At 39.9% G+C, this 26486-nt stretch overlaps 1 protein-coding gene across 1 annotated transcript in view; it reads left to right on the top strand.

Moving 5' to 3' along the window:
• The first annotated feature begins 6394 nt into the window (after positions 1–6394).
• Positions 6395–26486, top strand: part of CFDP1 (craniofacial development protein 1) — a 98686-nt gene continuing 78594 nt past the window's right edge. The window contains exons 1-5 of the mRNA XM_043436915.1: positions 6395–6589; positions 11026–11143; positions 13086–13305; positions 13619–13743; positions 25930–26049. Of these exons, the coding sequence (XP_043292850.1) occupies positions 6526–6589; positions 11026–11143; positions 13086–13305; positions 13619–13743; positions 25930–26049 (647 nt within the window). The 5' untranslated portion in view covers positions 6395–6525. The remainder of the gene's footprint in view (positions 6590–11025; positions 11144–13085; positions 13306–13618; positions 13744–25929; positions 26050–26486) is intronic.

Here is a 26486-nt window from a genome sequence, read left to right on the forward strand (position 1 = left end):
GTTTGGTTAGTTTACCCCGTGGTCACAGTTACACACAACTGCTGTAATTCCAGGCATTGCAGACAGACATTCAGTGTCTGGCAGGAAACTACCCATCCATTCTCTAATACTTTGCTTTAGTTTAGGTATAACATACACTGTAGTACACAAATCTTGAATGTGTGACTTGTGTGTATTTATACACTATACGAAATGGTAGCAGTTAGATCAAAATACAGAATGTTTCTAGCACCCCAGAGCGATGCAGAACTCAGCTAGAAGCCTCCAATATCTGATGTATCCCAAGAGAGGAGAATCTTTTCTGTTTCCAAAATGTGATAACCCAAGATTGGACAGTGGGAAGAAACTCTGGGGAATGAGAGCGGGAAGGAGCCCATAAATTATTGCCAAGACAACACGGTAATAATTAACCAGGAAACTTGTAGGGTATTGGGATTTTATTGTGGCAGACTGGAGACCTTTGTCTACAGGGATTCCTCAGTTTCAGCCTATTTCTGCTTGGTGGGATTGTGTGCCCAGTCTTGGCAGATTCTCTACTTTTTAAAAGGAAGTTGGAAATCTAGATTATGTGCAATCTCTCAGTTTTTAAGTGCTCGTATATTGAGTGTTCCCCATACCAACAAGCAATTCTTGGACAACAGCATGGTGTCCCCGCAATTGAACTCAATTCTGACTCCACCCAGACACAGCACCAGATTCTACCTGTTAAGGACTTAGTCCTACGAGACCAACTCCCACTCTAGAATACAGTTCCAAGTCCCGGTTGTTACCTATGCTTCTGACTGATTGGCTGTAAGTTGAGTTCTATTAATTTGTTAGACTGACTCATAGAACTCAGACATTTTACTTATTAGATCACTGGTTTATCATAAGGATGTAACTCAGGGAACAGCCATATCGAAGACACGCACAGGGCTATGCTTGGGGAAGGAGTGTGGAGCTTCCATGATCTCTCCATGGGCACAGTTCTCCCTGAATTTTCACATGGTCACCAACTGGGAATCTCTCGACCCTGTCCTTTGGGTTCTATGGAGACTTCATTACATATGCATGATTCATTAAATCATTGGCTACTGGGGAGGGATTCGGCTTGCAACACACTGCACCTCCCCAGAGGTGGAGCAGGGGAGTGCTGTAGGGGGCTTAGAAAGTTCAATCTTGTAATCACAAGGTTGGCTCTCCTGGCAACCAGCACCTATCCTTTGGTTTTTCTAAAAGTCACCTTCATATAACACAAAACACCTTGATCACTCAATATTTCTGAAATTCCAGGGTTTTGAAAGATACGAGCCAGGAACTGTGGATGAAGACCAAGTATATGTGAGAAATTTTGGTCATCTCAATGACCAAATGTATATTTCTTCAAAATCATAATATAAAAGCTGGTGACCTATTTTAATTCATGGAAAATGCTTTTCAAGTCCAAAAGTATATGTCTTTAAGCTGGATTTGGCCTGCTAGCCAACTTTAGACCTCCTTACTAAATAATTTAACATGAGAGAAAACAGTGACTTGGTTACCCTTAAAGTGGTCAGAATCTGAACAAACGTATGGGGTGCTGTTAAGCTGTGAAGAGGAGGGTGGGAGAAGCAGGGTGATGGAGGAGAGAGACTGCTGAAGAACTCTGGGGTAGCCTTTTCCCCAGACTCAGATCCCAGGGATGGGGCAAAAGGCTACATCCCAGTTTGTCATCGCTGGGTTTATCAGTGCTGTCCAAGGAAAACGAGACTGAGAATGGTCAGCTCCCAAATATTGGATCTCAATTTTACATCTGTTTTTCTGTTGTTCTCACATAAGAAAGATTTATTGAAATGGGTCATAGACTTTAAGAACTAAAGCTATAAAACTTAGAAGAATACAGGAATAAGTTGTGTCATCTTGGGTTAGGCAAAGGTACATGAGATACAACCCCCAATGCACGAGGGACATTAGAAACCAGGTAGACACTTCATAAAAATTAAAAATTTTTATGCTTAAAAGGATACCATTAATGTGAAAAGACCCCCACAGAATAGGATTACTGCCTCCCAGAGTTGCAGTATAATTTAAATTTTTTAATCTGAGAGAATAAGAAGCATTACATACGGTAGTACTTCCATATGTATTAGCTTGAAGGAAACATAGTGGATGATGTTTGATTTCTAGAATACAGCTTATCCTTGTAATTATGTCTGTAAGACACACAGTTGACAAAAATACAGGGTTGAGTTCCTGTATGTTTCTGAGAACCTATAGGTTTTTGTCACCTGATGAGTACATAACCTTGTTTTACCTGTGTTTCTGTCCAAAGATACACTTTAATATATCATTTTTATAAATAATGATATACAGTATTTATAATGAAACAATTATTGCAATGAGTATTACTGTTATGAATAACAGAGATTTTGTACCTTAATTCTCCCCTAAGTCATACATAAACACATATTAGTCTGTATAGTCATGCATATAAAGTCCTGAGAAGTGAAAAATTCAGCATTTAAAGTTTTATAAAAGCATTACCTAATATTTTCCTATTGATGGAGCTACAGGCTGTACAGTGATGCAGTGCACACTGGTCAAACCTCTCCACCTTGGCTTACCCCACAAAACCAAGGGACAGGTTGGTGGAGCTCATTCTGCAGATGAAGAGGGTTGCAGGTTGACATCTGTCAGTTCAACCTCAGAAGTTTGGCTTCACCACTGTGGAGTTGGCACTTTTCCCTCCTAAACTGGCTCCAGAAACTGGATTAGCCCTGTCTGCTTGGTTTTTGCCTCAAATCTTTAGACATCTCGGCATAGGTGGCAAAGGCATAGGAAGTTAAGCGCTTAAATTTGAGGCTTTGATCAAGTATTTGCTCACACTCTTCCATGTCACTGATAATTTTTCTTTAAGGCTGAGTTTTTAGCCTGCTGTAACAGGTACAGTTTCGAGACTCTTAGGCTGTCATCACTATCATCATCACCTTGTTTTGCCATCTTGGCCAGTCTTGGTGGGTTCTATTGCTTTCTGTGACAAAATTTCCTCCACGTCTTACCTCATGTCATCAAAGTCTTCTCCACTTATTTGTCATGTGATATGGATTATGCTTTTGACAATCTTCTTTATACCTTCTGCAACACGTTCAGAGCCTTGGAAATTTTTCACACAGTCTGGTCAAATATTTTTCCAAGTTATTGATAGTTGTCTGCTTGATATTGTTCCAGGCTGTGCCAACATAATCACATTGCGTATAGAGACTGACTTCCAGTAGTCCATCATAGTAGTTTCCTTATTGGTGTTGAGAGCCTCAAAAGCCTTGCTATAGAGCTCCATAGTATAATGTGCCTTGAATACTTACCCTTGATCCAAGGGCATGCAACCAACATCGGTACAATAAAGGACAGAAATGGTATGGACCTAACAGAAGCAGAAGATATTAAGAGGTGGCAACAATACACAGAACTATACAAAAAAGATCATGACCCAGATAACCACGATGGTGTGATCATTCACCTGGAGCCAGACATCCTGAAATGCAAAATCAAGTGGGCCTTAGGAAGCATCACTATGAACAAAGCTAGTGGAGGTGATGGAATTCCAGTTGAGCTATGAAAGTGCTATGGAAAGATGATGCTGTGAAAGGGCTGCACTCAATATGCTAGCAAATTTGGAAAACTCAGCAGTGGCCACAGGACTGGAAAAGGTCAGTTTTCATTCCAACCCCCAAGAAAAGCAGTGCCAAAGAATGTCCAAACTACTGCACAATTGCACTCATCTCACTCGCTAGCAAAGTAATGCTCAAGATTCTCCAAGCCAGGCTTCAACAGTACGTGAACATCTTCCAGATGTTCAAGCTGGATTTACAAAAGGCAGAAGAAGCAGAGATCAAATTGCCAACAACTGTTGGATCATCGAAAAAGCAAGAGAGTGCCAGAAAAACATCGACTTCTGCTTTACTGACTATGCCAAAGCCTTGGACTGTGGGGATCACAACAAACTGGAAAATTCTTCAAGAGATGGGAATACTAGACCACCTGACCTGCCTCCTGAGAAATCTGTATGCAGGTCAGGAAGCAACAGTTAGAACTGGACATGGAACAACGGACTGGTTCCAAATAGGGAAAGAAGTACATTAAGGCTGTATATTGTCACCCTGCTTATTTAACATATGCAGAGTACATCATGAAAAATGCTGGGCTGGAATTAAGATTGGCGGGAGAACCATCAATAACCTCAGATATGCAGATAACAGCACCCTTATGGCAGAAAGCAAAGAAGAACTAAAGAACCTCTTGATGAAAGTGAAAGAGGAGAGTGAAAAAGCTGGCCTAAAACTCAACATTCAGGAAAGATCATGGCATCTGGTCCCATCACTTCACGGCAAATAGGTGGGGAAACAGTGGAAACAGTGAGAGACTATTTTTTTGGGCTCCAAAATCACTGCAGATGGTGACTGCAGCCAAGAAATTAAAAGACACTTGCTCCTTGGAAGAAAAGTTATGACTAACCTAGACAGCATATTAAAAAGCACAGACATTAATTACTTTGCCAACAAAGGTCCATCTAGTCAAGGCTATGGTTTTCCCAGTAGTCATGTATGGATGTGAGAGTTGGACTATAAAGAAAGTTGAGCACCGAAGAATTGATGCTTCTGAACTGTGGTGTTGGAGAAGACTCTTGAGAATCCCTTGGACTGCAAGAGATCCAACCAGTGAATCCTAAAGGAAATCAGTCCTGAATATTCATTGGAAGGACTGATGCTGAAGCTCCAATACTTTGGCCACCTGATGCAAAGAGCTGACTCATTGGAAAAGACCCTGATGCTGGGAAAGATTGAAGGTGAGAGGAGAAGGGGACAACAAAGGATAAAATGGTTGGATGGCATCACGGAATGCATGGACATGAGTTTGAGTAAGCCCTGGGTGTTGGTGATGGACAGGGAAGTCTTGCATGCTGCAATCCATGGGGTTGCAAAGAGTTGGACATGACTGAGTGAGTGAACTCTGATACAAGGGCTGGTTGAGAGAGGTAGTATTTGTGGGCATGAAAATAACTTGTACCTTGGCATGGAGATTTTTGAGTGTCCTATAGCAGTAGAGTGGGGTATTATGCAAAATTAACAAAATCTTGAAGGCAAAGTTTCTGCCCTGGAGATATTCAACTTTTGGTATGAAACAGCTGTGGAACCAATCAGAGGTCATCCAGGGTTTTTTATTCCACTTCCAAGGGACTTATCTAAGATATGGTTCATGGTTTTCCCTCTTAAGTAACCGAACTTGAAGCTCTATACCAGTAGGGGTTTGCACTTAAAGTCGACCTTAGCATTGGTGCACAAAAGTAAGGTTTCATATTCCTGGAATGATTTAAAGTCAGTGGCATTGGAGGCCATTCGCATTATATAGGTTCTTTTGCCAACGTCCCTGTAAAATAAGCCAGTTTCATAAGCACTGAAAACCTGCTCTTTCATATACCCCTCTTCCTGTATAACAATTAGCAAGTATTGTTTGAGTTCTTCCACAGCTTCCAGATCTGCAAAACTTGCCTCACCTGCAAGGTTAACACTACTGATACCACGCTGACTTTTGAAATGTGCAAGCCTTCCAGCACTAGCGGAGAGGTTCTTTGGCTTTTAGCTTCACAACAATGCTGTCCACGAGATTTTTTTTTTTTTTTTAATCAGTTGTCATCTCATGAATCCACAAACTGAGCCGCTTTTCCATCTATTCCATAGCTTCCTCCCACACTATGGATGTCACTTTAGCACTTTACGGAGCAGCTTCACATACGGATCAGCGAACTTCCTTTCATTTTTCTTGATGTACCGGATAGTTGATTGAATAACATTGAACCCAGGGCCAACAGCACTACAGCTCATGCCTGAATGAAGCTTATCTAACACACGTATTTTTCTCCGTAAGGCACATCACAGCCTTCTTGCGCTTATGAACATTAGGCAGCACCCCTGCACTACGCTCAGGGTCGTTTTAAACAGCGAAATCTCTAACAGAGAGCCCAAAGATGAAAAACCGCGGCAAGTAATAGATTGCGAATACGACACTTATTTACACTTCTAGAGCTGAAGTAATACAGTGGATCATGTGCCTCCAATCTCGATGACCCACCAGTGGTGAACTCAAAATTTTCACTCTTTGCGCATGTCCGCAAGTAAACCCAGAAAGCGCCGAAAACATTGATTTTGGGGGTGACATTAAGTTTTCACAAGTAAGCGAGTTCAAAAACGTCAACTACTGAACAAAGATCGGCCGTCTCCCCACGGGCAAACAAATTTTTGCTTCAAGGACACATCCTCTCAGGCGAAGCGGCGGAGTTCTGAAGACTACTCGTCCCAGCATGCCTCGGCTCAGCAGCGAGCTCGCGTCTGCAAGCCCGAGGCTCTGGTCCGGAAGTGTCGCATTGGGAGCGCGTAGCACGCGTTGCGCATGCTCCACTCTGCGGGGTCCGCCCCAGCCACCGCCTCCTGTCTCGCACCACTACGCTCTATCCCTAGAGCTTTGCCTTTGGGCACAGCTGCTTCGCCCCTGTAGACCCTGCGCGGTAGCGACATGGAGGAATTCGACTCTGAAGACTTCTCCACCTCCGAGGAGGACGAGGACTACGTGCCCTCGGGTGAGCGACTCCGCCTGAGGCGAGAGGCGACTCGCCCCGCCCAGCGGCTCACGTGAGGCGCGCTTTGCCCGTCGTGCGTGGGCCCGGTGGCCCGGCAGCGCTCGCCTCAGGCTGCCCCGCCCCACGCCCTCGCCGGCCGGCCGGCTCCGCGCGGCCCGCGTGGCCCTGGTTGCGTCCGCCGCGGCGTTTTGCGCAGCGGCTCCTGGTGGCCTGGATTGGACCGCCGTCCCCGCCCCCCCCCGCCGCCCGGGAGGGCGGGAACCTGCAAGTGAACTCAGACGCTGCCGGTGGTTGGGCATCGCGTTTTCACACCCACCCTGAACTCTTCTGAAAGGCAGACCTTGCGTCCCCAGGGAGTTGCTAACTGGCATGTCCCACATATAACCTTTTCACTTTCAGTCCTCAGAAGTGATCTGGTTGTTAAAAAGTTAACATAATGATGCCCTTTACTTCTTAGCAAAGATTGCACTCATTGCTGTCTTTTCAGACCTTAGTTTTAAAGTTTATATATAGGCTTCTAAAACCGATTCGGGCTAAAATGTCACCCAGACATAACTCGTCCGCCATCCTGCGCTTCCCACAGGCTCCCCCATCTCATTAGATGTATCTGCTGGAACAATCGCTCAGGTAAAAGCAAAACCGAAAAACCCGTCGGAGTTGACCTTATTCTCACTCTTTTGATCCTTATGATCATTCAGTTCGTTTGAGTCCACGTGGAAGATTCATTTCTAATCACTCCCTCAGCAATCTCGCTCTTACTGAGGTTCCTTTATCACGAAGACTCTCCATAGCTTCCCAACTGGGTTACCAGGTTCCATTCTTTTTTTTTTTCCAGGTTCCATTCTTATCCACCAACATTGGTCTTATGATATTGGTCAGTGTGATCATTTGAAAACTAGCTTTCAGATTAATCAAAAGTACCGTTTGAGTGTTAGTCGCTCAGTTGTGTCCGCTGCTTTGCGACCCCATGGATTTTTAACCCACCAGGCTCCTCTGTCCTTGGAATTCCCCAGACAAGAATTCTGAAGTAGGTTGCCATTCCCTTCTCCAGGGGCTCCAACCCGGGTCTCCTGCTTTGCAGGCAGATTCTTTACCGTCTGAGCCCCCCCCCCCCCCCACCCATGAAGCTAAAAAGGTGGCATGGGTATGCTTAAAAATAGTCCAGTATTTCTGAAATACTTATTTTGAATCTGAACCTTTTCCATCACCTATCATCCCTGTCAGTTCTCTCTAGAAGAAACTGCTTTCTTCTTTCAAAATTTGGTATTTCCATTGTTTGTTGACTTAACTGATCCATGTTAGGTCTTCTTTTAATACCCTCTTGAGTCTTCTCACTGCCAAAACATAGACTTTTTAAACTTCAGACCCTTCCCAAATCCCCAGCCTGCCAATGTTCCTATGTCTAATTTGGGTTAGGCTGGTATTGTTTCCTTTTTTTGTAATGACTTTGTGGACACCTGGTTCTTGGCTGAACCATGTGGTATATACAGTTATTGCTTTTCCTAAACTAGGTTTCTCTGGAGTGAATAATTGTCATTTTGTTGTTGCTTAGTCATCTGTATACTTAATACTGATTTGATCCTTAACTCTCAAAATTGTCTAAATCATCTTCCAAGACATTTTGATATATTAAATAATCATTCACTTTTTTGAAGTCCCTCTTTGTCTTCTGACCTGCTCGGATTTGACTTGACTTTACCATTTTTAAACTTAAAATCTTCCGGCTGGACCACCACTCTGGATGTTCCTTTTGTCTCCCTTTTCTTTTGGATTCTTTGTTTCTTGGGTCCCGTGATGTCTTCATTCTTGGTTTGTTCCACCAAAATGAGAATAAATCCTCAAATAGCTTCTTGAAGAAAGATGGATGATAGAAACTTTTTTTGTGTGAGACCATGACTATCTAAAAATAAGCAGGTGACCCTCAGGCATGATTAATAGCTTGGCATGGAGTTCTGTGTTCTATAATAGTTTTCTATCTGAATTTTGAAGGTATTTCTCCATTATTTTAAGAAGTCTCTTGTTGCTAGTTTTTACTCGTTTACATAAAATTTGTTTGTCTCTGGAAGCTGATAGAATCTTGTCTTCGTTCCTGATATTTTCTGATATTTCACAGTGATATACTGTACCTTAGTATGAGTCTGTTTTCATCCATTGGTCTTGGCCTTATGGAACTTTTTAAATTTGAGAAGGGGAGTTTTCTCTATTTTATTTTTTTGGAATCATTATTTGTATATTTACTCTTATGTTGGGCTTCCCTGGTGGCTCGGCTGGTAAAGAATCTGCCTGCAATGTGGGAGACCTGGGTTCGATCCCTGGGATGGGAAGATCCCCTGGAGAGGGGAAAGGCTACCCACTCCAGTATTCTGGCCTGGAGAATTCCATGAACTGTATAGTCAGTGGGGTCGCAAAGAGTTGGACTCGACTGAGCAACTTTGACTTCTCACTCATGTTATACCTTATGGACTGGCACTCTCTTTTCTTCCATTTTGATCCTCTGTTTTCTAACTCTGATTTTTTTTTTCTTTATGTGAATATTTCAGTATTTTAACATCATCCTCTTCTATTGAGTATTTTTCTTTTTCCATATTTTTTCTATGTTTTATGGCTTTTATTAACACAAATACAATGTGTACACAAGCTGTCTGTGTGTTTTCTTCTCTGTGTGGCCTGGAATTGGTGACTTGGATGGCCCCGTTGGCTGCTCTTTCCACCATGACACTGGATTTCTTATCGGTGTTGGGTGCAGTCTCAGCACAGTAAGATTTGTTGCACATCAGCAGTACTTCAAGCTCCTTGACATTGTAGACCAGGAACTTCCGAAGCCGTGATGTGGCATGTGCTTTATTTTCTTGTTGTCCTCATCACCAGTATTGGGCATCAAGATGTGACCCTTGAATATTTTTAATTTTTAGTAACTCTTTCTGTTGTTCGAAAACTTTTAAATAGCATCGTGTTCTTGTTTTGTGAGTGCAAGTGTCTTATTACTATATGGATATTAATTATAAAAGTTTTTTTCCCTAGTTTTGTTTCCTCTGAATTCCTTTCTGTTTTCAGTCTTGCCTTTGATATTAGAGACTTTCCTCAGTTGTTTGGCAGTCCTAGTTCATTATGCATTAAACCTTTAATAATTAAGTGGACCTGGAGTAATATTCAAAATACCACTCTTTGTAATGGCTCCAAACCAAATATCCATCAACACGGGAATGGGTAAATAAATTGTGGTATAGTCATATAATGAAATAATATTTAGGGATGACAGTGAAGAAGCTATACCTCCATGCAAAGTGAAATGAAAGAGTTAGTTGCTCAATCATGTCTGACTCTTTGCGACCCCATGTACTCTAGCCTCCATCCTTGGAATTCTCCAGGCAAGGTGACTTACATGAAGTGTTGAGTGAAAGAAGCTGGATGCAAGAGTTCATATTGTAGGCGTCTGCTTAAGGCTCAAAAACAGATAAAACTAATCTATTTCGTTAGACTTCAGGGTAATGGTTCTCTGTGGGATGTGGAATGTGGTTCTCTAGTGTGATTGCAATAGGGCACAAGGGGCTTCTGCAATGCTGTTCATGTTCTGCTTCTTCAGTTGGGTCTAGTTATACAGGAGTGTTCAGTTTGCACAATTTCAGCGACTTGTGCATTAGCTTGTGTGCTTTTTGGTATGTTATACAGAGGATGAGATGGCTGGATGGCATCACCGACTCGATGGACATGAATTTAAGTAAACTCCGGGAGTTGGTGATGGGCAGGGAGGCCTGGTGTGCTGCGATTCATGGGGTCGCAGAGTCAGACACGACTGAGCGACTGAATTGAACTGAACTGAACTGAACTTGCAATAAAGCTTATGTGAAATAAAAAAGAAAAAAATTGGTTGAATCTCTGTGTGTACAGAATCTGTTGACTGGTACCCACAGAAAGTGGTCAGACTAGTCATCCAAGGAGCACTTTTGTTGGGGACCCTGAATGTCAGTGTCTGAAGATGGGAAATGGACATATTTGTTTTTTCTGTCTAACTTGAAGTTTTTAAGCCTCTTTCTAAACCTCTTTTATTGATAAGAGAAGATCCTTTGGCTTACTTTTGAAAGATATCCATGATGAGGTAAAAATATCGTTTCTTCTCTAAAAAGTGACAGTAATAGATTGAATTTCTGTTCATTCAGCATATAGTTCTAAAGACATGCTGATCCATGTCCTCATGGTTGATGGAGCATAGCAGAAATTGCAAATATAAGTAGAGTGAGTTAATGAACTCTCCTAGATGCCTGGAGTAGGGGAACTTATCCTAGTCTTCAGGAACAGGGAGGACAGCTAGCCCTCAGAAAATATGTTAGTCTGGTGAAGAACAAAGGAAAGTACTAGTTTTTCGTAATGAAAATGTGTCATCTTCATGTGAAAACCTTTATTCCTGTCTGTCTGACCACCGTGTTATGTTATTTCAGGTGGAGAGTATAGTGAAGATGATATAAATGAATTAGTGAAGGAAGATGAAGTGGATGGTGAAGAGGAGACACAGAAAACCAAAGGGACAAAAAGAAAGGCTGAGAGCGTTCTGGCCAGGTGATGCTGCCCTCAAGGCCCTTAGAAGTCAGAGGCTGTTGACACAGCCATCGAGATTGCTGGCATTGGTCTGATGACAGATTTCTTGTTGCCAGTCTCTAACCTTTTTCTCATTGAGGGAAATATTTGGTGACATTTTAGGATTAAATTCTTATTCTCTGGTAAGCTTTAATAATTTTTGAACTTTAATAAAAAAAATTAATAGGTAATATGTGCACCTGATTTAAAATGCAAAACTGGGGTATCCCCTGGTGGTCTAGGGGTTAGGACTCCATGCATCCAGTGCCAGGGCCTGATTCAGTCCCTGGTTGGGGAACTGAGATTCTACAAGCTGTGTGGTGTGCCAAAAAGAGAAAAGAAAAGCTCAATTACTAGATAAAATATGTATCCCATTCCTATTTCTTGTTGCTTTGTCTCAGAAGAATTACATTGCCAGAAATAATTCTCTGTGCATGCATGTTCAGTCGCTAAGTCGTGTCCAGCTCCTCGCAATCACATGGACTTTAGTCCGCCAGGCTCTTCTGTCTGTGGAGTTTTCCAGGCAAAAATACTGGCGTGGGTTTGCCATTTCCTCCTCCAGGGGAATCTTTATCGACCCAGTGATTGAATTCCAGTCTTCTGTGTCTCTTGCACTGGCAGGCGATTCTTTACCACCGAGCCACCTGGGAAGCCCCTCATTCTGTATATGTATAAATATGTATTTTGTATTTCCTACTTTTTAAAATTTTTGGCCACACAACTTGTGGGATCTTAGTTCCCTGACCAGGGACTGGATTCATGCTCCCTGCAGTAGAAGCGGGGAGTCCTAACCAGTGACCAGTAGAGAATACCCTGTACCTCCTACTCTAAAAAGCATATGACTAGTAGCGTAGTCTGCGTATCTTTTGTCACTTTCCTTATTTCACACCTTGGAGATGATGCTGCAGCAGTACATTTAGCTGTACCTTTTTCTTTTTGGTAACTGCATTGTGTTGCATTATATGGATAGACTCTACTCTATTTAAACATTGCTTGAGAGACCTTTAGATTGTCCTTATCTTTACTACAGCAAATAAGACTGCAATGAATATTCTTTGTCTTTGTACCCTTGTATATTTATAAATCAGGTCACTGAGAAGTAGAATTGTTTGACCCAGGGTTGTAGGTAGTAAAATATATATATATATTGGTATAGGCAAATTACCTTCTCTAAGCCTGGTACTAAATTGCACTCCCAACAAAAAAGTATGAAAGTTCTCACAAGTTACTTAACTCAGATAAGGGAGTCTTTCAATAGAAGTCTTTTATTCTCTTTGATTGGTGTTTCTGTCTTCCTGGGCATTGAAGCAAAAAGCAGATTGTAGAAGAATTTTGAGTATTAGATGATTCACTTGAAGTCAGAATAGTCTTAGGAAACAATTTGCTCTTTTAAGTCTTGGCTCAATTCTTTTGTCCTTGAGTTTTTCTGTATTCCAGCTTTCATATCTTCAGAAAGTTGGAAGAAGCATGGATTCTCCACTCCCCACTCTCAGAACTCTAGGAAGAAACATTGTGAATAAATCTGAGGGTCTCTTCACTTTCTCTTTTCCAAATGGAGTGGCTTTTAAAAGTATCTGGCATATGTATGTTCTTAGAGCCCTCTTTTTGATTGAGGTGATTTTCGGTGTTTTCTTGGTGAGAATAGCTAGTCCTAATTCAGAAGTAGAAGAGTATATTCTGATTCTAAGTGTTTTTGGAAAATGGTAACTCTAAGAGCTCCGTTCTTTTTTTCTTCCACAAAATCTCAGCTTAACCTCTCCCACTCACCATGTCACATGGTGAGGTAAGTAGTCCTTTAAATCAGTCGTCCCGATTTGAAAGTTTTCTGAAGTTTCCAACATGTTTGGAATTCAGAAAGGAATAACTGAAATTGTTTTGCCTGTTTGTCTTATCTTCCTTCTTCCTTCCTACTGTTGGTGACTAGGAAGAGAAAACAAGGTGGCCTCTCACTAGAAGAAGAGGATGAAGAGGATGCCAACGAGGAATCTGGAGGAAGTAGTAGTGAGGAGGAAGATGGAGCAACAGGGCAGGAAAAAGGCATTGAGTCAGAGGATGCCAGGAAAAAGAAGGAGGATGAACTATGGGCCAGCTTCCTGAATGATGTAGGCCCGAAATCAAAAGTGCCCCCAAGTACACATGTTAAAGTAAGTTAACAGGTGAATAGGATGAATGCTTCTCGGAAATTTCCCAGATAGATTTTTTTTTAATTTGCAAACTGAGATTTGAGGCTTACAGCAGAAATCTGATTAGCTGCTTTTTAATAGTAACTCTAGTAAGTGAAAAGCAAAGCATTCCCTGTGGGAGAAAACATAAGTGTTTCTAATCATATCAATTTTCAGTGAGTATTTAAGTGTTTAGAGATGAAACACATGTTAAGACTAGCCAGAAACAATATATTTGGGTGGATCTTTTAGTTTTCATCCTAATATGAAACTTATTACACTTCTTTTTTCATAGACAGGAGAGGAGACTGAAGAGACAAGTTCAAGTCATTTGGTCAAAGCAGAAAAGCTAGAGAAACCTCAAGAAACAGAAAAAGTTAAAATTACAAAGGTGTTTGATTTTGCTGGTGAAGAAGTCAGGTAAGATGACATTCACAAACTTCAAACTTCGTTCTTTTTTTTTTTTCTCCAAAGGTAGTTCTTTTTAAAAGGAACATTTTTCTTTTGATAAATATTTTATTTATTTTTTTGCTGCGCTGGGTCTTCGTTGCTACACGTGAGTTTTCTCCTGTGTGGTGCTCGGGCTCCTCATCGTGGCATCTCTGGTTGCAGAGCACGGGCTCTAGAGTGCAGGCACATTAGTTGTGATGCACAGGCTTCGCTGCCCCTAGGCATGTGGAATCTTTCTAGATCAGGGATCAGACCCGTGTCCCTTGCATTGCCCAGTGATTGTTAACCTCTGGACTACCAGGGAGGCAAGCCCCTAAAAAGGAACATGATGTTTCTAAATGATGTTAGACATCTGTCCTCTTTCCAACCTATCTTAATATTTTGGATGAGTTACAGTTGAACTCAAGGAAAACAGTGGCTCCATTAATCATCAGGGAACATGAGAATGTCCTTTCCCATATGATAATGTAGTTTTCGGGTAGTATGAAACGGTTGGCTGAACAGAAACAACAAAATTGTAAGAGTTAACTCTCTGTTTCCACTTACTCGTTGCCATGCTTTGTGTCTGGCTCTTTCTCCCTTAATTACTTTCCCTAACTTTGAAGTATAAGTCCCAATAAAACGTTTGAAATCAGGTGACAGTTGAAAGTACTAAGAGAGAAGTTTGATTCTGATTCTGTTTCCTCATCTCAATATTACTTTTTTCAGTTGATTCATAGATTTGTTACTAGTTTAGAAAAACAGTACAGGCTTAATACTCTGGTTGTTTTGGATGAGAGCCACATGCCTAGAATTTCTTCTTTCCCATTTTTAAAAAATTATAATATGAAAACAGTGGATTTGTAATTTAGAGCTAGAGGAGAACAGTTGAAGTGCCTGCCAATCAGTAATGTCATTTTCCTTAAAGTTGATGTTCTTAAAAACAATTAATATCTAATTTCCAACAGTTGTTTCATCTAGTGAAAATATATCTTGGAAAAAGTTTTGGCATTGTTTTATAAATGATGTGAAGGAAAACTATTATTATTTTTTTGTTGGTGGTGGTCTTGGCTCTTTTTTTATTGGAATACAGTTGATTCACAATGTTGTGTTACTTTCTACTATGAAGTAAGTTACACATATATATATTTCCTGGAGAAGGGCAAGGCAGCCCTATCCATTATTTTGACCTGAAGCATCCCATGGACCAGACGATCCTGGCAGGCTGCAGTCCATGGGGTCACAGAGTCAGATGTGACTGAAGCGACAGAGTACTCAGCACACATGCGTAGATATTTCCACTCTTTTTGTGTTATTTTTTTTTCCTTCTCCCTTTTTCTTCTCAAAAATTTTACACTTACAGAAGTGTTCTAAGAACAGTATTACAGTGAATATGCCTGTCATACTGACTCACCTGTAAATGTTTTGCCTCTTTCTCCACCATCTGTATCTGTATTTCTCTCTTTTGGTTTTGGCTGAACCTTTTAAGAGTTGTAGGTCTCATGACACTTCACTCTTAAATACTTCATTCCTGTTTCCTAAGAACAAAGATATTTTCCATGGTGACTCAATGTAACTCTCACATCCAGTAGATTTCACATTAATAAAAATTATTCTCTCAACTTGCTCTAGTGAAGGATCCTGATTTTAAATGTTCAGACTGCTGCAGACCAATACTTTCATAAAACACAACAAAAGGAATTATTAGAAAAGTATGTTAAAAAGATAGAAAATGCAAGCTCACACTTTTAACAATAAGATTTAACATGCAGATATAAAGCTATATTTCAATATATACAATCAAAATGAACATAAATAAGAAAAGGAAAAGAGTTATACAACCATACTCTTTTTTTTTTTCCCTTGGCTGTACCCCGAAAAAACTTGTGAGATCTCGGTTCCTGGACAAGGGGTCGAAACCCCGACCTCGGTGCCGAAAGCGCTGAGTCCTAACCCCTGGACCACCAGGGAATTCCCAGTAACTCTACATGTTGGTCATTGAAAGTGTGAGTGTAAGTGATTGATAAAAGGAATCCACTTTAATTCTATAATTGAAACAAGAAACTAAGAGTAGAGTATCAGTTCCTAATACTTAACATCTAGACACATACTTTGAAAAAGTACTGTTTATATTAATTTTTCTAGTTCTTAATGTGTCAATATGGCTTATTTCTTTCTCGTTAATTATCTAGTCTAAGTGGGATTGGTGACAGCCCTGCTCCTAGAGGATAATGTATTTGTAAATTACTGTTTCTGTGTTGGTGTTCTTCCTTGTCTTCTTTTTAATTTTTTAAAAAATAATATTCATCATAATGAAATCCATCTCAAAAGGCTGTATTGTGTCTCTTTTAAATTTATTTTTCTAATAATTTCTTTTGATTGTCTTTTACAATAATACTGTTCTACAACACGTTGAAAATTTTATGTCAAGGTCCTTCACTGCAGATAATTTAAATAATAATCTGCAATAATGTAAAATTAATGGAGATGGACGTGTGAATTTTAATGCAGTCTCATTAAGTTCAGGATTTTCATTTTTTTTCCAAACAAAGTCATTAATAACTTTTTTTTCTTGCAGTTTTATTGAGGAAATAATTTATGTACAGCACTATATAAGTTTAAAGCATAGAGAGTAATGATTTAGGTTCATCATGAAATGATTAGTAATAACTGTGTTTTCCAATTTCACCTTCCATGCTTCATCAGTAGTCAGTTCCAGTCGTTTATCCTGTCAAGTTATAATTAAATTTAAGTTATATTTCAATGGGAAAAAGGAATTCTGGATACATGAATTCTCTATGTGTGGATTTTTTTTTTTTTATGGAAAGTATAATTCAAAATATTCTGTCAAACATGTTAATTTGTAGGGACTGTTCTTCAGGCTTTTATTTTTCACTTTTGCTCTTATTATTTATTTGCTTCCGAAAAATATATTCAGTCTCATCCTTGTATGAAAAGTACTAAGGTTGTTGAAAACACCAAACTGGGAATTCCCTGACGGTCAAGTGGTTAGGACTCTGTTTTCACTGCTGAGGGTCCAGGTTCAATTTCTGGTCAAGAAACTTAAGATCCTTCAAAGTTCCTGCCATAGCCCCCCAACCCTCAAACAAAACAAAACAAAGCCTAAAAAAAACACTGACCAAAGCAGACAGATAAGCATGTTTTACTATCTCATTGAGATCTTCAGAACTGGGGACCATGTGGTTAATGTTTCTCTTTTGGAAGCACTACATTTCTCTGTAGTTCATCATTCTTACGGCACTTTCTTCATAACCACTGTACCTCAGCATACATGATAATATATCCACATTTATGATCAGCTTTCAGTTTATCAAATATAGTCTTTTAAATTTAATGCATTAGCTTTATATGATTCACAGGTTTTCCTACTGTGCTCAGAATAGTGGGGTTTTTTGTTTTTGTTTTGTAGTAAGATTTTTCTCAGCAAAGGAAGCAGTATGTTGATTTATGTTCTAGCACAGACTCCTTAATCTAAACTGTTTCCCTGTCCTGCAGCTGTGTCATTGGAACTTAACTCTTCCAAACACTTACACTTCGAATCTTGTCCGTTGTCATGTGATCCTACTTTTATTATAAAGATCACTGTCAGTTAATGTTAACAAGAAACTGATTTTTTAAAAAAAGACCTTTTAATATCACCCTCATGTTTAAGTCACAAATATTAAAATAATTTTCATATCAGCAGTAATTTGTCATTCTTCAAATTGCATTGAAGAAACACTTTGCTAACTTTGTCATAGTTTATCATAAGCCAGATCCCGAATACTTCAAGCCATGGTGTCATTGGAAAGTTAAACTTGAACTACCTTCCTTGTCACAGATTCACCAAGATTTCCAAGCAAGCATCACTGATATGGTCTTTTACTGATGTCCTGGGGATGGTTTATTCTGTTTAGTTCAGCAACTGAAAGTACTTCTTTCTCAAAAGGCCACAATGCCAATGAATGGAATTTTGCATCTGTTTCTATTGACTTTTGAATTCAGTAGTGTTTCTTTCAAATAATTCTTTTGATTTTGTGCTTATTTCTTCAGGTTTTATATGTAAATTCTGCAGAAGTTTTTGTGAATTTGTTACTTTACTAGCTAAAACATCTCTGCAAAGAACTCATTGTGGTCTTAGCCCTGTGTGATCGAAAACCAAGCCCAGTGTGTGAGGGCTCATAGAGTAAAATCAGCTTCACCTCAGTTGCCGTTCATTTCTTTGAAGTCACTTCTGTTATCATCATGTGGTTTATTACTTGTTGCATTCAGGAAAGATATTTTTAAAAAAAGAGTGTTTTTTTGCAGAGACATACAGTGTGGGGTTTTTTTTTTTTTTGCCATCAGCAATTTAGGATTAAAAAATAATAACAATTTCTTAGTATTAACATATAAATTTTAAAGTCATATGATTTAAAAAATGATTATAAAAATAACAATTTGTAAAGAGAAATGGTTGCATTTTATCACATTTTGGGGTTTTAATTGAGAAAATAACCCTAAACTTTCTCACTGTAGTATGGTCTAACTGCACATGACTAATACAGTAATATCACATGTGAGTACTTTGCAATAATTGGTATATGTTCTGTTTAATGCTGTGAGTTCATCATTCGTTATCTTGAATATTGTGACATCAAATTTCTAGGCGAGTTTTTAAATACTCAAAATTTTTGTACCTATCTTTTGTTAGACCAGTAGCAGGTAGTTTGCAGCTCACATTTTTGGTAGCTCTATGTACAATTCTAGTCAGATCTTTCCATAGTTATTTCAAAATGTTCTTAATATCTGTATTTCTTGTCCAGTCCAAAATCTAGTCCAGGATTACCCCATGCATGTGGTGTTAAGAGCTCATCTGTGTGGCAGAATGTCTCTCAGTTTCGGTTGTTGCATTGTTTCCTCATGGTTAGCTTCATGTTAATCACTTTAGACAAAAATACTGCACTGATGATTTGTTCTCCTCAGCGCATCATATCATTACCAGCCAGCACTGGTGCTGATGAGTTAGATTGCTTAGGCGGTATCTGTTGGGATTCTCCATTACAAAGACAGTCTTTTCCCTTATAATCCTTTTCGGGATCCATTAAATAAATCTTGATGATGTGAATTAAGAATGTATTTTGCTGCCAGAAATCACACTGGGAACTATTGAGTTGTCCAACAGAGAGGGTAGTATGCAACACTGAAGGTGAACCTCTAATGGTTTGGAAAAAATATAGAAAGAATTTAATATATCATTAGGAATATAGGTTTTAAATTTTTGGAAATGTTTCTTGGTTTGCATTATTTCCCACGTATCATACAGGATATCTGAAAAAGATTTATTATAACCCTACCATTGACTTGACAGAGTAAGAGAAGCTGGTGAATAACTGTTGTTATGAAAAATCATTAAATTTCCTAATCAAATTAAATTTTGTGAATTTATTAATACTTATAAATATAGTTGGCACAAATTTTCTTTAAAAAATTTTTTTCCCATTTCATTTTTTAAGCAAATGCATCATGATTTTAAATACTGGATGAGTATCCAGGGAGCCTGCTGTTTCTGTCATTTGTCAGAAGAGGGCAGCCCAGTATCTATCAAAGAAACAAATATGAATAAGGAAACACTTTTTTTTCCAATAGATATACACACTCACATATATATATATTTTATATTCAAAGGTAGTATATATGCTTATTTGTCTAAACATATATATTGCAGAGACATATAACATGCTAAGGAAAAGTTATCTGGGATTTTTTCTTTCTAAACAAAAATTCTGATAATAATTGGCATGTTGGCAGCATTTTATAGTTAAATTTATGTATTATAAGGAACATTATGTAAGAATTTGGAGGGCCTGAATTTTAATTGATGTAAACTTGGTAAATGGATTTGAGCTTATCTTTTAATTTCCTGATGTCATTATTCTGCTCTTTCTGTCTTTGTATCAATTAAGAGCATTCCTACATCTTAAAAAAATGAGAAAGAACTATAATGACTGGGAAGGATTTATAAGTATAAGCATAAGGTAGTGTTAGCAAAGATTTATGTTTTAGTTTTTTTCTTAATATGTTTTAAATGCTAAATTTTGAGTTTTTACCATTTTGTTTCAGTTTTTCTCCACTTGAAAAATGTGTAGCTCATTAACATTGGGGAATGAGGAAAAGTAGTCATTTTTTTTTTTACCCTTCCTTATCATATAACCAGCTGAGCCAGTTAGCTCAGACTTTCCTAAATGATTCACCTTTTGGAAGAGGCCAGTCATGGAAAGTTTCTGCTAAATAAAGACTTTTCAGGAAGTTCTGATTAAGTGAAAATGAAGTTAAGATGGAATTTCTGCTGATAGCACTTGAATTAGCTGTTGCTAATGGTGGGCCTTTTCCTGACAGGGATCCCTCTTGTGTATTAGAAGTGGTCTATAATTTAACTGTTCTCTTACTTGAAGATATTTTGATAGCTTCCCCCGCCCTTCTTTTTTTTTTCTGGCTGCCCCCATGGATCGCGGGCTCTTAGTTTCTCAGACAGGGACTGAACTCAGGCCTTGACAGTGAGAGCACTGAATACTAACCGCTGGACCCCCAGGGAATTCCTGCGAATCTCTTCTCATTGCTTGTTAAAACTGGAGTTCTTCTAGACATAGCCTCAGTGTACAGTATTCTGCTTGTTATTCCTTTGTGTCCTTTACCAGAGTCCCTGAGAGAAATATCCCAGTTAATAGAACTTTTTTCCCTAGTGAATATGAATAAGACTTTGACAGTAATAATTTTTTTTTTTTTTTACTCAGAGGATTATACAGTTTCACAGTACAGTATTCTGTAGCTCAGGTATGGTGTTTTTTTGTTGTTGTTGTTGTTTTTCATTTATTTTTATTAGTTGGAGGCTAATTACTTTACAATATTGTAGTGGGTTTTGTCATACATTGACATGAATCAGCCATGGTTTTACATGTATTCCCCATCCCGATCCCCCCTCCCACCTCCCTCTCTACCCGCTCCCTCTGGGTCTTCCCAGTGCACCAGCCCTGAGCACTTGTCTCATGCATCCAACCTGGGCTGGTGATCTGTTTCACCATAGATAATATACATGTTTTGATGCTGTTCTCTCGAAACATCCCACCCTCGCCTTCTCCCACAGAGTCCAAAAGTCTGTTCTGTACATCGACAGTAATAAATTTATAGAGATTCTTTTTCCTTATACTTTTTCCCCCACAGCTTATCCTTTTTTCTTTGCTTGCTTTATGGCACTTACCGTATATCATATTTTGTTATGACTTGTTTTCATGATTGGCTGTCCCAATGGACTGTGAGCCAGTCAAGGCAGAGACCATGTTACATCTTTTTCTGTGTCTCACATGTAACACAGTGCCTGCATCTAGGTTGCTTTTTTAGATAATGTCCACTCAATTGTCTTAGATTGCTGGCAGAAACATATTGTTCATATGTGGTAAAATAAGAAAACAAAGCATACTTTACATAAAGTCTTTTACTTTCCCTGTAATTTGGGGGCACATGATTTGTATCTTCTCAAATCACTAGCCTTCTGAACTTTAATAATGCTGTGCCTTGATGTGGAACTTTTTACATTGTGGGGTCATGAGAGTTCCCTGGCAGCCTAGTGGTTAGGATTTGAGGCTGTCCCTGCTGTGTCCTGCATTCGATCTCTGGACAGGGAACGAAGATCCTGTAAGGTGGCTGGTGCGGTCAAAATATTTATTTTAAATAAAGAAATAAAGTAAATTGCTAGGTCAGGTGTCCTTTGGAGCAGCCATTTTGTGGAAACTTATCCTTCTAGGAAATTTTTCTTTTTGTTGATAACCTCCCATATTTTCTCTTATTCTGAAATTCCTGTCAGTTAAATTGATGTAATAGTAAGGCTAGACTTGGCATGCTGGGGTAACAAATAAACCCAGGATGTCAGTAGCATGACACATGTTTGTTTCTTACTGGTGCAAAGTCCAGTACAGGTTAGGTAGCAACTCCATCTAATAACACATTCATGCAAACACACAGGAAACACATAACCTTTGGGGTTGCTGTGGCACGGGAAATCTGAGTAGATACATTTTCATTTAATTTGTCTGTTTTGAGAATGAGTCTTGAAACTTCAGCCCTGCCCTTTGAGTCTAGAACTTTGGTGGTTTCTCATCTTTCTGCCAAGTAATGGATTCTGCTGGATTGGTTGCAGTCAGTAACCTGTGGTACCTGGTGGAGAAGGGAATCTGGGACCTGGGTGCTCCTGATATAAACATTCAGTTGGTTTTAACCCCACTCCCCTCCTCCACCTTCAAAGATTCCTGGTATCTCAATTTCCTTAGCCTTTGTAGGATATGGCTTGTTTATTGACCATTCCACACGGCTACAGCTTGAGAGAGCAGACCAAAGACCTCAATTAACTGTTAACTTGTCTGTTTGCTTTCTACCTTCAAAAATTTAATTGATATCTTTCTCTTATTATACCTGTTCTTATCTTTTGTGTAGTTCTGCTTTTGTAAATTTATTACGACTATTTGGTAGGATTTTGGTAGGAAGTAGAAAGTAAAGCATGTGTTCAGACCAGCATTTCCAAGCGAAAGATTTCACTTCTCTTCATGAACCATCTTAGGTCTCCCCAGATTCTGCCCAGGGCAAGGAGATTTAAAGCAACTTTCCAGGCCAGTATTCTTGGACTCTGCAAGTCTAAGGTTTATACATAAGTTTATTTTGTTTTTTTTTCTATTGCAGTGTAAGGAATCACCCCAAAACTTAGCCTTAAGTAAGACCATTGTTTTAGTATAATTTCTCTTCATTGTGGGGTGGCTGGGCTCAGCTAGATGGTTCTTGTGCAGAGCCTGTCTTGCAGTTGTACTTAGTGGCTGGGTCTGGGACCATCTTGATAGTTTATTTACTTCCTTGTCTGGTGTCTGGGCCAGGAAGACTCAAGCACTTGGGGTCTGGAACAGGCTCCTTAGATATCTCTCTCTCCCTGTGGTATTCCCATGTGTTCTCTCCAGCATGGTGGCTTCAAGGCAGACAGGCTTTTTATGTGGTAACGTGATGTTTTAGAGGTGCATTCCGAGAGAGAGCCACCTGAAAGCTCTGTATCACTTTTCTCAGCAAGTCTTAGAAGTGCCCTTTCCCCTGAACCTCGTGAGCTGATGCAGCCACAAAAGCCCACTCAGTTCCACGCTTGATCTTAGCCAAAAGGCTGAGGAGCGATGCCCACTCAGTTCCAAGGTGGGGTGATACCCTCTCTTTTCATTGGAGTAGTGTCAGTTCTGGACAGCATGAGAGCTAGGAAATTTATGGCAACCATATTTGGAAAGTAGAGTTAAAAGATTCTTCTCTAGCATTGCTGCTTAATCTCTAGATAAGAAAAAGTAACTTAACTCCTTAGATATCAGTGTTCTTACTCATGAATTGTAAATGTGTTAGCTGTTGGTCCAGGAATGCTACCGACCATCCCCCCAAAAGCGGTGTGCAATAATACCCGTTTATTTGTTACACATGTGTTTCTTGATATCTGGAGTTCACTTCATCTAGGCTGGTGTCCAAGCTGCTGATTGGGTTGAGACTTGCAGCATGTGTCTTTACGCTGTCTTAGACCAGCAGCTCCTTGAGGCATATTCTTATGGCTAAAGGGAGGATTTCAAGGGACAAGTAAAAATGCACAAATACATTTAAAGCTTCTTTTCCTCTCAAATCAGTGAACATCTCATTGACCATTGAAGTAATATATCCAAGCTCATCATCTGTGGAGTTTGGGGAGTATCTTCTTGGTCAACAGGGAAGAAATGTTTATTTAGGGGATGATGGTCTAATCTATCATATAGATTCTCCCTCTGTTTTTGACTCTTGACGTATTATGGAGAGATTTTCTTAGGACAGCAGTTGTTGTTCAGTTGTTGAATTGAGTCTGATTATTTTAGACCTCATGAACTATAGCACTCCATGCTTCTCTGTCCCCCACCATCTCCTGGAGTTTGCTCGTATTCATGTCCATTGAGTTGGTGATGCTGTTTAAATATCTCATCCTCTGTTGCCCAGTTTTCCTCCTGCCTTCAATCTTTTCCAGCATCAAGGTCTTTTCCAATGAGTCAGCTCTTTGCATCAGGTGGCTAAAGTTTTGGAGCTTCAGCATCAGTCCTTCCAGTGAATATTCATGGTTGACTTCCTTTTGGATTGACTGGTTTGATCTCCTTGCAGTCCAGGGGACTCTGAAGAGTTTTCTTCAGTATCACAGTTCGAAAGCAGCAATTCTTTGGCACTCAGCCTTCTTAATGGACCAGCTCTCACATCCCTACATGACTATTGGGGAAACCATATCCCTCACTTAAACGGATGTTTGTTGGCAAAGTGATGGCTCTGCTTTTGTCCAGGTTTGTCATAGCTTTCTTTCCAAGAAGCAAGCAACTTTTAATTTCATGGCTGCAGTCACCATCTGCAGTGATTTTGGAGCCCAAGAAGATAAAATCTGTCATTGCTTCCACTTTTTCCCTTTCCATTTCCCATGAAGGTATGGGACCAGATACCATGGTCTTAGTTTTCTTAATGTTGAGTTTCAAGCCAGCTTTTTCACTGTACTCTTTCATCCTCATCAAGAGGCTCTTTAGTTCCTCTTCATTTTCCCCCATTAGGGTGGTATCATCTGCATAACTGAGGTTGTTGATATTTCTCCCAGCAGTCTTGATTCTCACTTGTGATTCATCCAGCCTGGCATTTCACATGGTGAGATGTGAATTTCACATTTCCCTGGTGGCTCAGATGGTAAAGGATCCGTCTCCAATGTGGGAGACCTGGATTTGATCCCTGGGTTGGGAAGATCCCCTGGAGGAGGGCATGGCAACCCAGTCCAATAGTCTTGCCTGGAGAATCCCCACGGATAGAGGAGCCTGGCGGGCAACGTGGGTTGCAAAGGGTCAGACACGACTGAGCACACACACACACTCTGTATATGAGTTAAATAAGCAGGATGATGGTATACAGCTGTGATGTACTCTTTTCCCAGTTTTGAACCAATCCGTTGTTCCATGTTCTAACTGTTGCTTCTTGACCTGCATACAGGTTTCTCAGGAGACAGGTAAGGTGATCTGGTATCCCCGTCTGATAATTTTCCACAGTTAGTTGTGATCCACACAGTTGCAGAATGTGAGATCTTTTAGCTGTGTCATGTGGGATCCAGTTCCCTGCCCAGGTTGAGCCCCCTGCATTGGGAGCATGGAGCCCTAGCCACTGGACCACCAGGGAAGTCCCAATGATTCTTATATGTAAAACTCTCATTTTGTGCTACTTGTGATGGTGAAATAGTACCGGGTGCAAGAGTAGATAGTTTATATTATAAAAATTTGGTTCTAGTCCCAAGAAGTCTAGAAGGAAAAAGAAAATTCTGTTCTTTGCAAATCTGGAATATAGGATTTGTCTGTCATTATTGTGAATGACCTGTTCGAACACTCAGAATAACACCATAATCTTGGACCCTCAGACAGACAGATTGGAGTTAAACAAAATTCCTCAGACATTTTTATTCACTTGGGAAACCCAAGGCAGACATAAGGCATTTCCCCTCTTTATCAGAAATTTCTGGCATCAAATTCATATCTTCATTTGATCCTTTAGGACTCAGTTTTATTGAGGCCAGTTTTCTCAGATTTGAAATTGGACAGGGTTCCCAGTCGGGTAGCTTTCTTCACTCCTAAATCACTATCTGTGTAGCTGGTTTTAAGGAATTTTGTTTCATCTTTGGGTTGTTTAAGGTATAGAACAGGAGCCTTCTTTAGAGTATTCCCAATTGTTTATACTGTTACTTTTCTCCTTGAAATAATGCCAGTGTGTTTCTCCCAACTACTCCACCTCCCTGTTCCCACTTTGACTTAAGCGTGAGCACTAATGTGCACGTGAGGTGCAGTGGGAAAGCCCTTCCAGTCTTCACTTCGGTGATCTCACGTGGGCTGTGATTCAGGGTGACGGTCTTGTGACAGAAGTAATGGAGGGGGTTTGAGAGACATCAGACTTCCATTTGCTGTTGTTTCATTGTTAAATTAATAAGGGCTAATGTCTGTCTAGAACTGTTGCAGTAAATTTTAACCATAACGCTCAGCAGCCAGAATTTACAGAGAGCCCAGTAGTTTTTTCCTTGGTTCTTTATGCCTTTTTCTTAGATTTTGTTTCTCTCCTTTTCTTCTGCTGGTAAACTTGGTGTCTCTTTCTTTACAGGGTGATTAAGGAAGTGGATGCCACATCTAAAGAAGCCAAATCCTTCTTCAAGCAAAACGAGAAAGAAAAACCCCAGTCTAACATTCCTTCATCTGTGCCGTCACTTCCTGCCGGGTCAGGGTGAGTAGTCTTGTCTGAGGCCGAGGTGTACCTGGCACATTGGAGAAGCTATTTTCACAACAAGGGCGCCCTTACCTGTAGCTCTCATGGCTCCTTTCCTGGGAGAAGGAATTCCACTGCGGTTCTGTCTTTGCTGAAATACCTGCCAAAATGGAGGATGCAGAGAACAATGCTTGCAGAATGGAGGATGCAGGCTTCTTGTTTGATTCTGAGCAAAGTCCTGGTTTACAGTGTTGGCCACAGAGCTGAACATATAGTAGACTTCACATTTTAAAAATGATTTTTGAATGTAAATATCAGCAGTTCATCATAACTTGTAATAAAGATTTGAGTTGAATACTTCCTTCCACCCCGAGGATCTCCTAGGAACAAAAAAAGGTCAAGGGTGACTTACAAATAATTTTATTAGCACATTGTCAAGAACTTAACAGTTTTTC

This window comes from Cervus canadensis, chromosome 18, assembly GCF_019320065.1.
Source record: "Cervus canadensis isolate Bull #8, Minnesota chromosome 18, ASM1932006v1, whole genome shotgun sequence".
Lineage (NCBI taxonomy): Eukaryota > Metazoa > Chordata > Mammalia > Artiodactyla > Cervidae > Cervus > Cervus canadensis.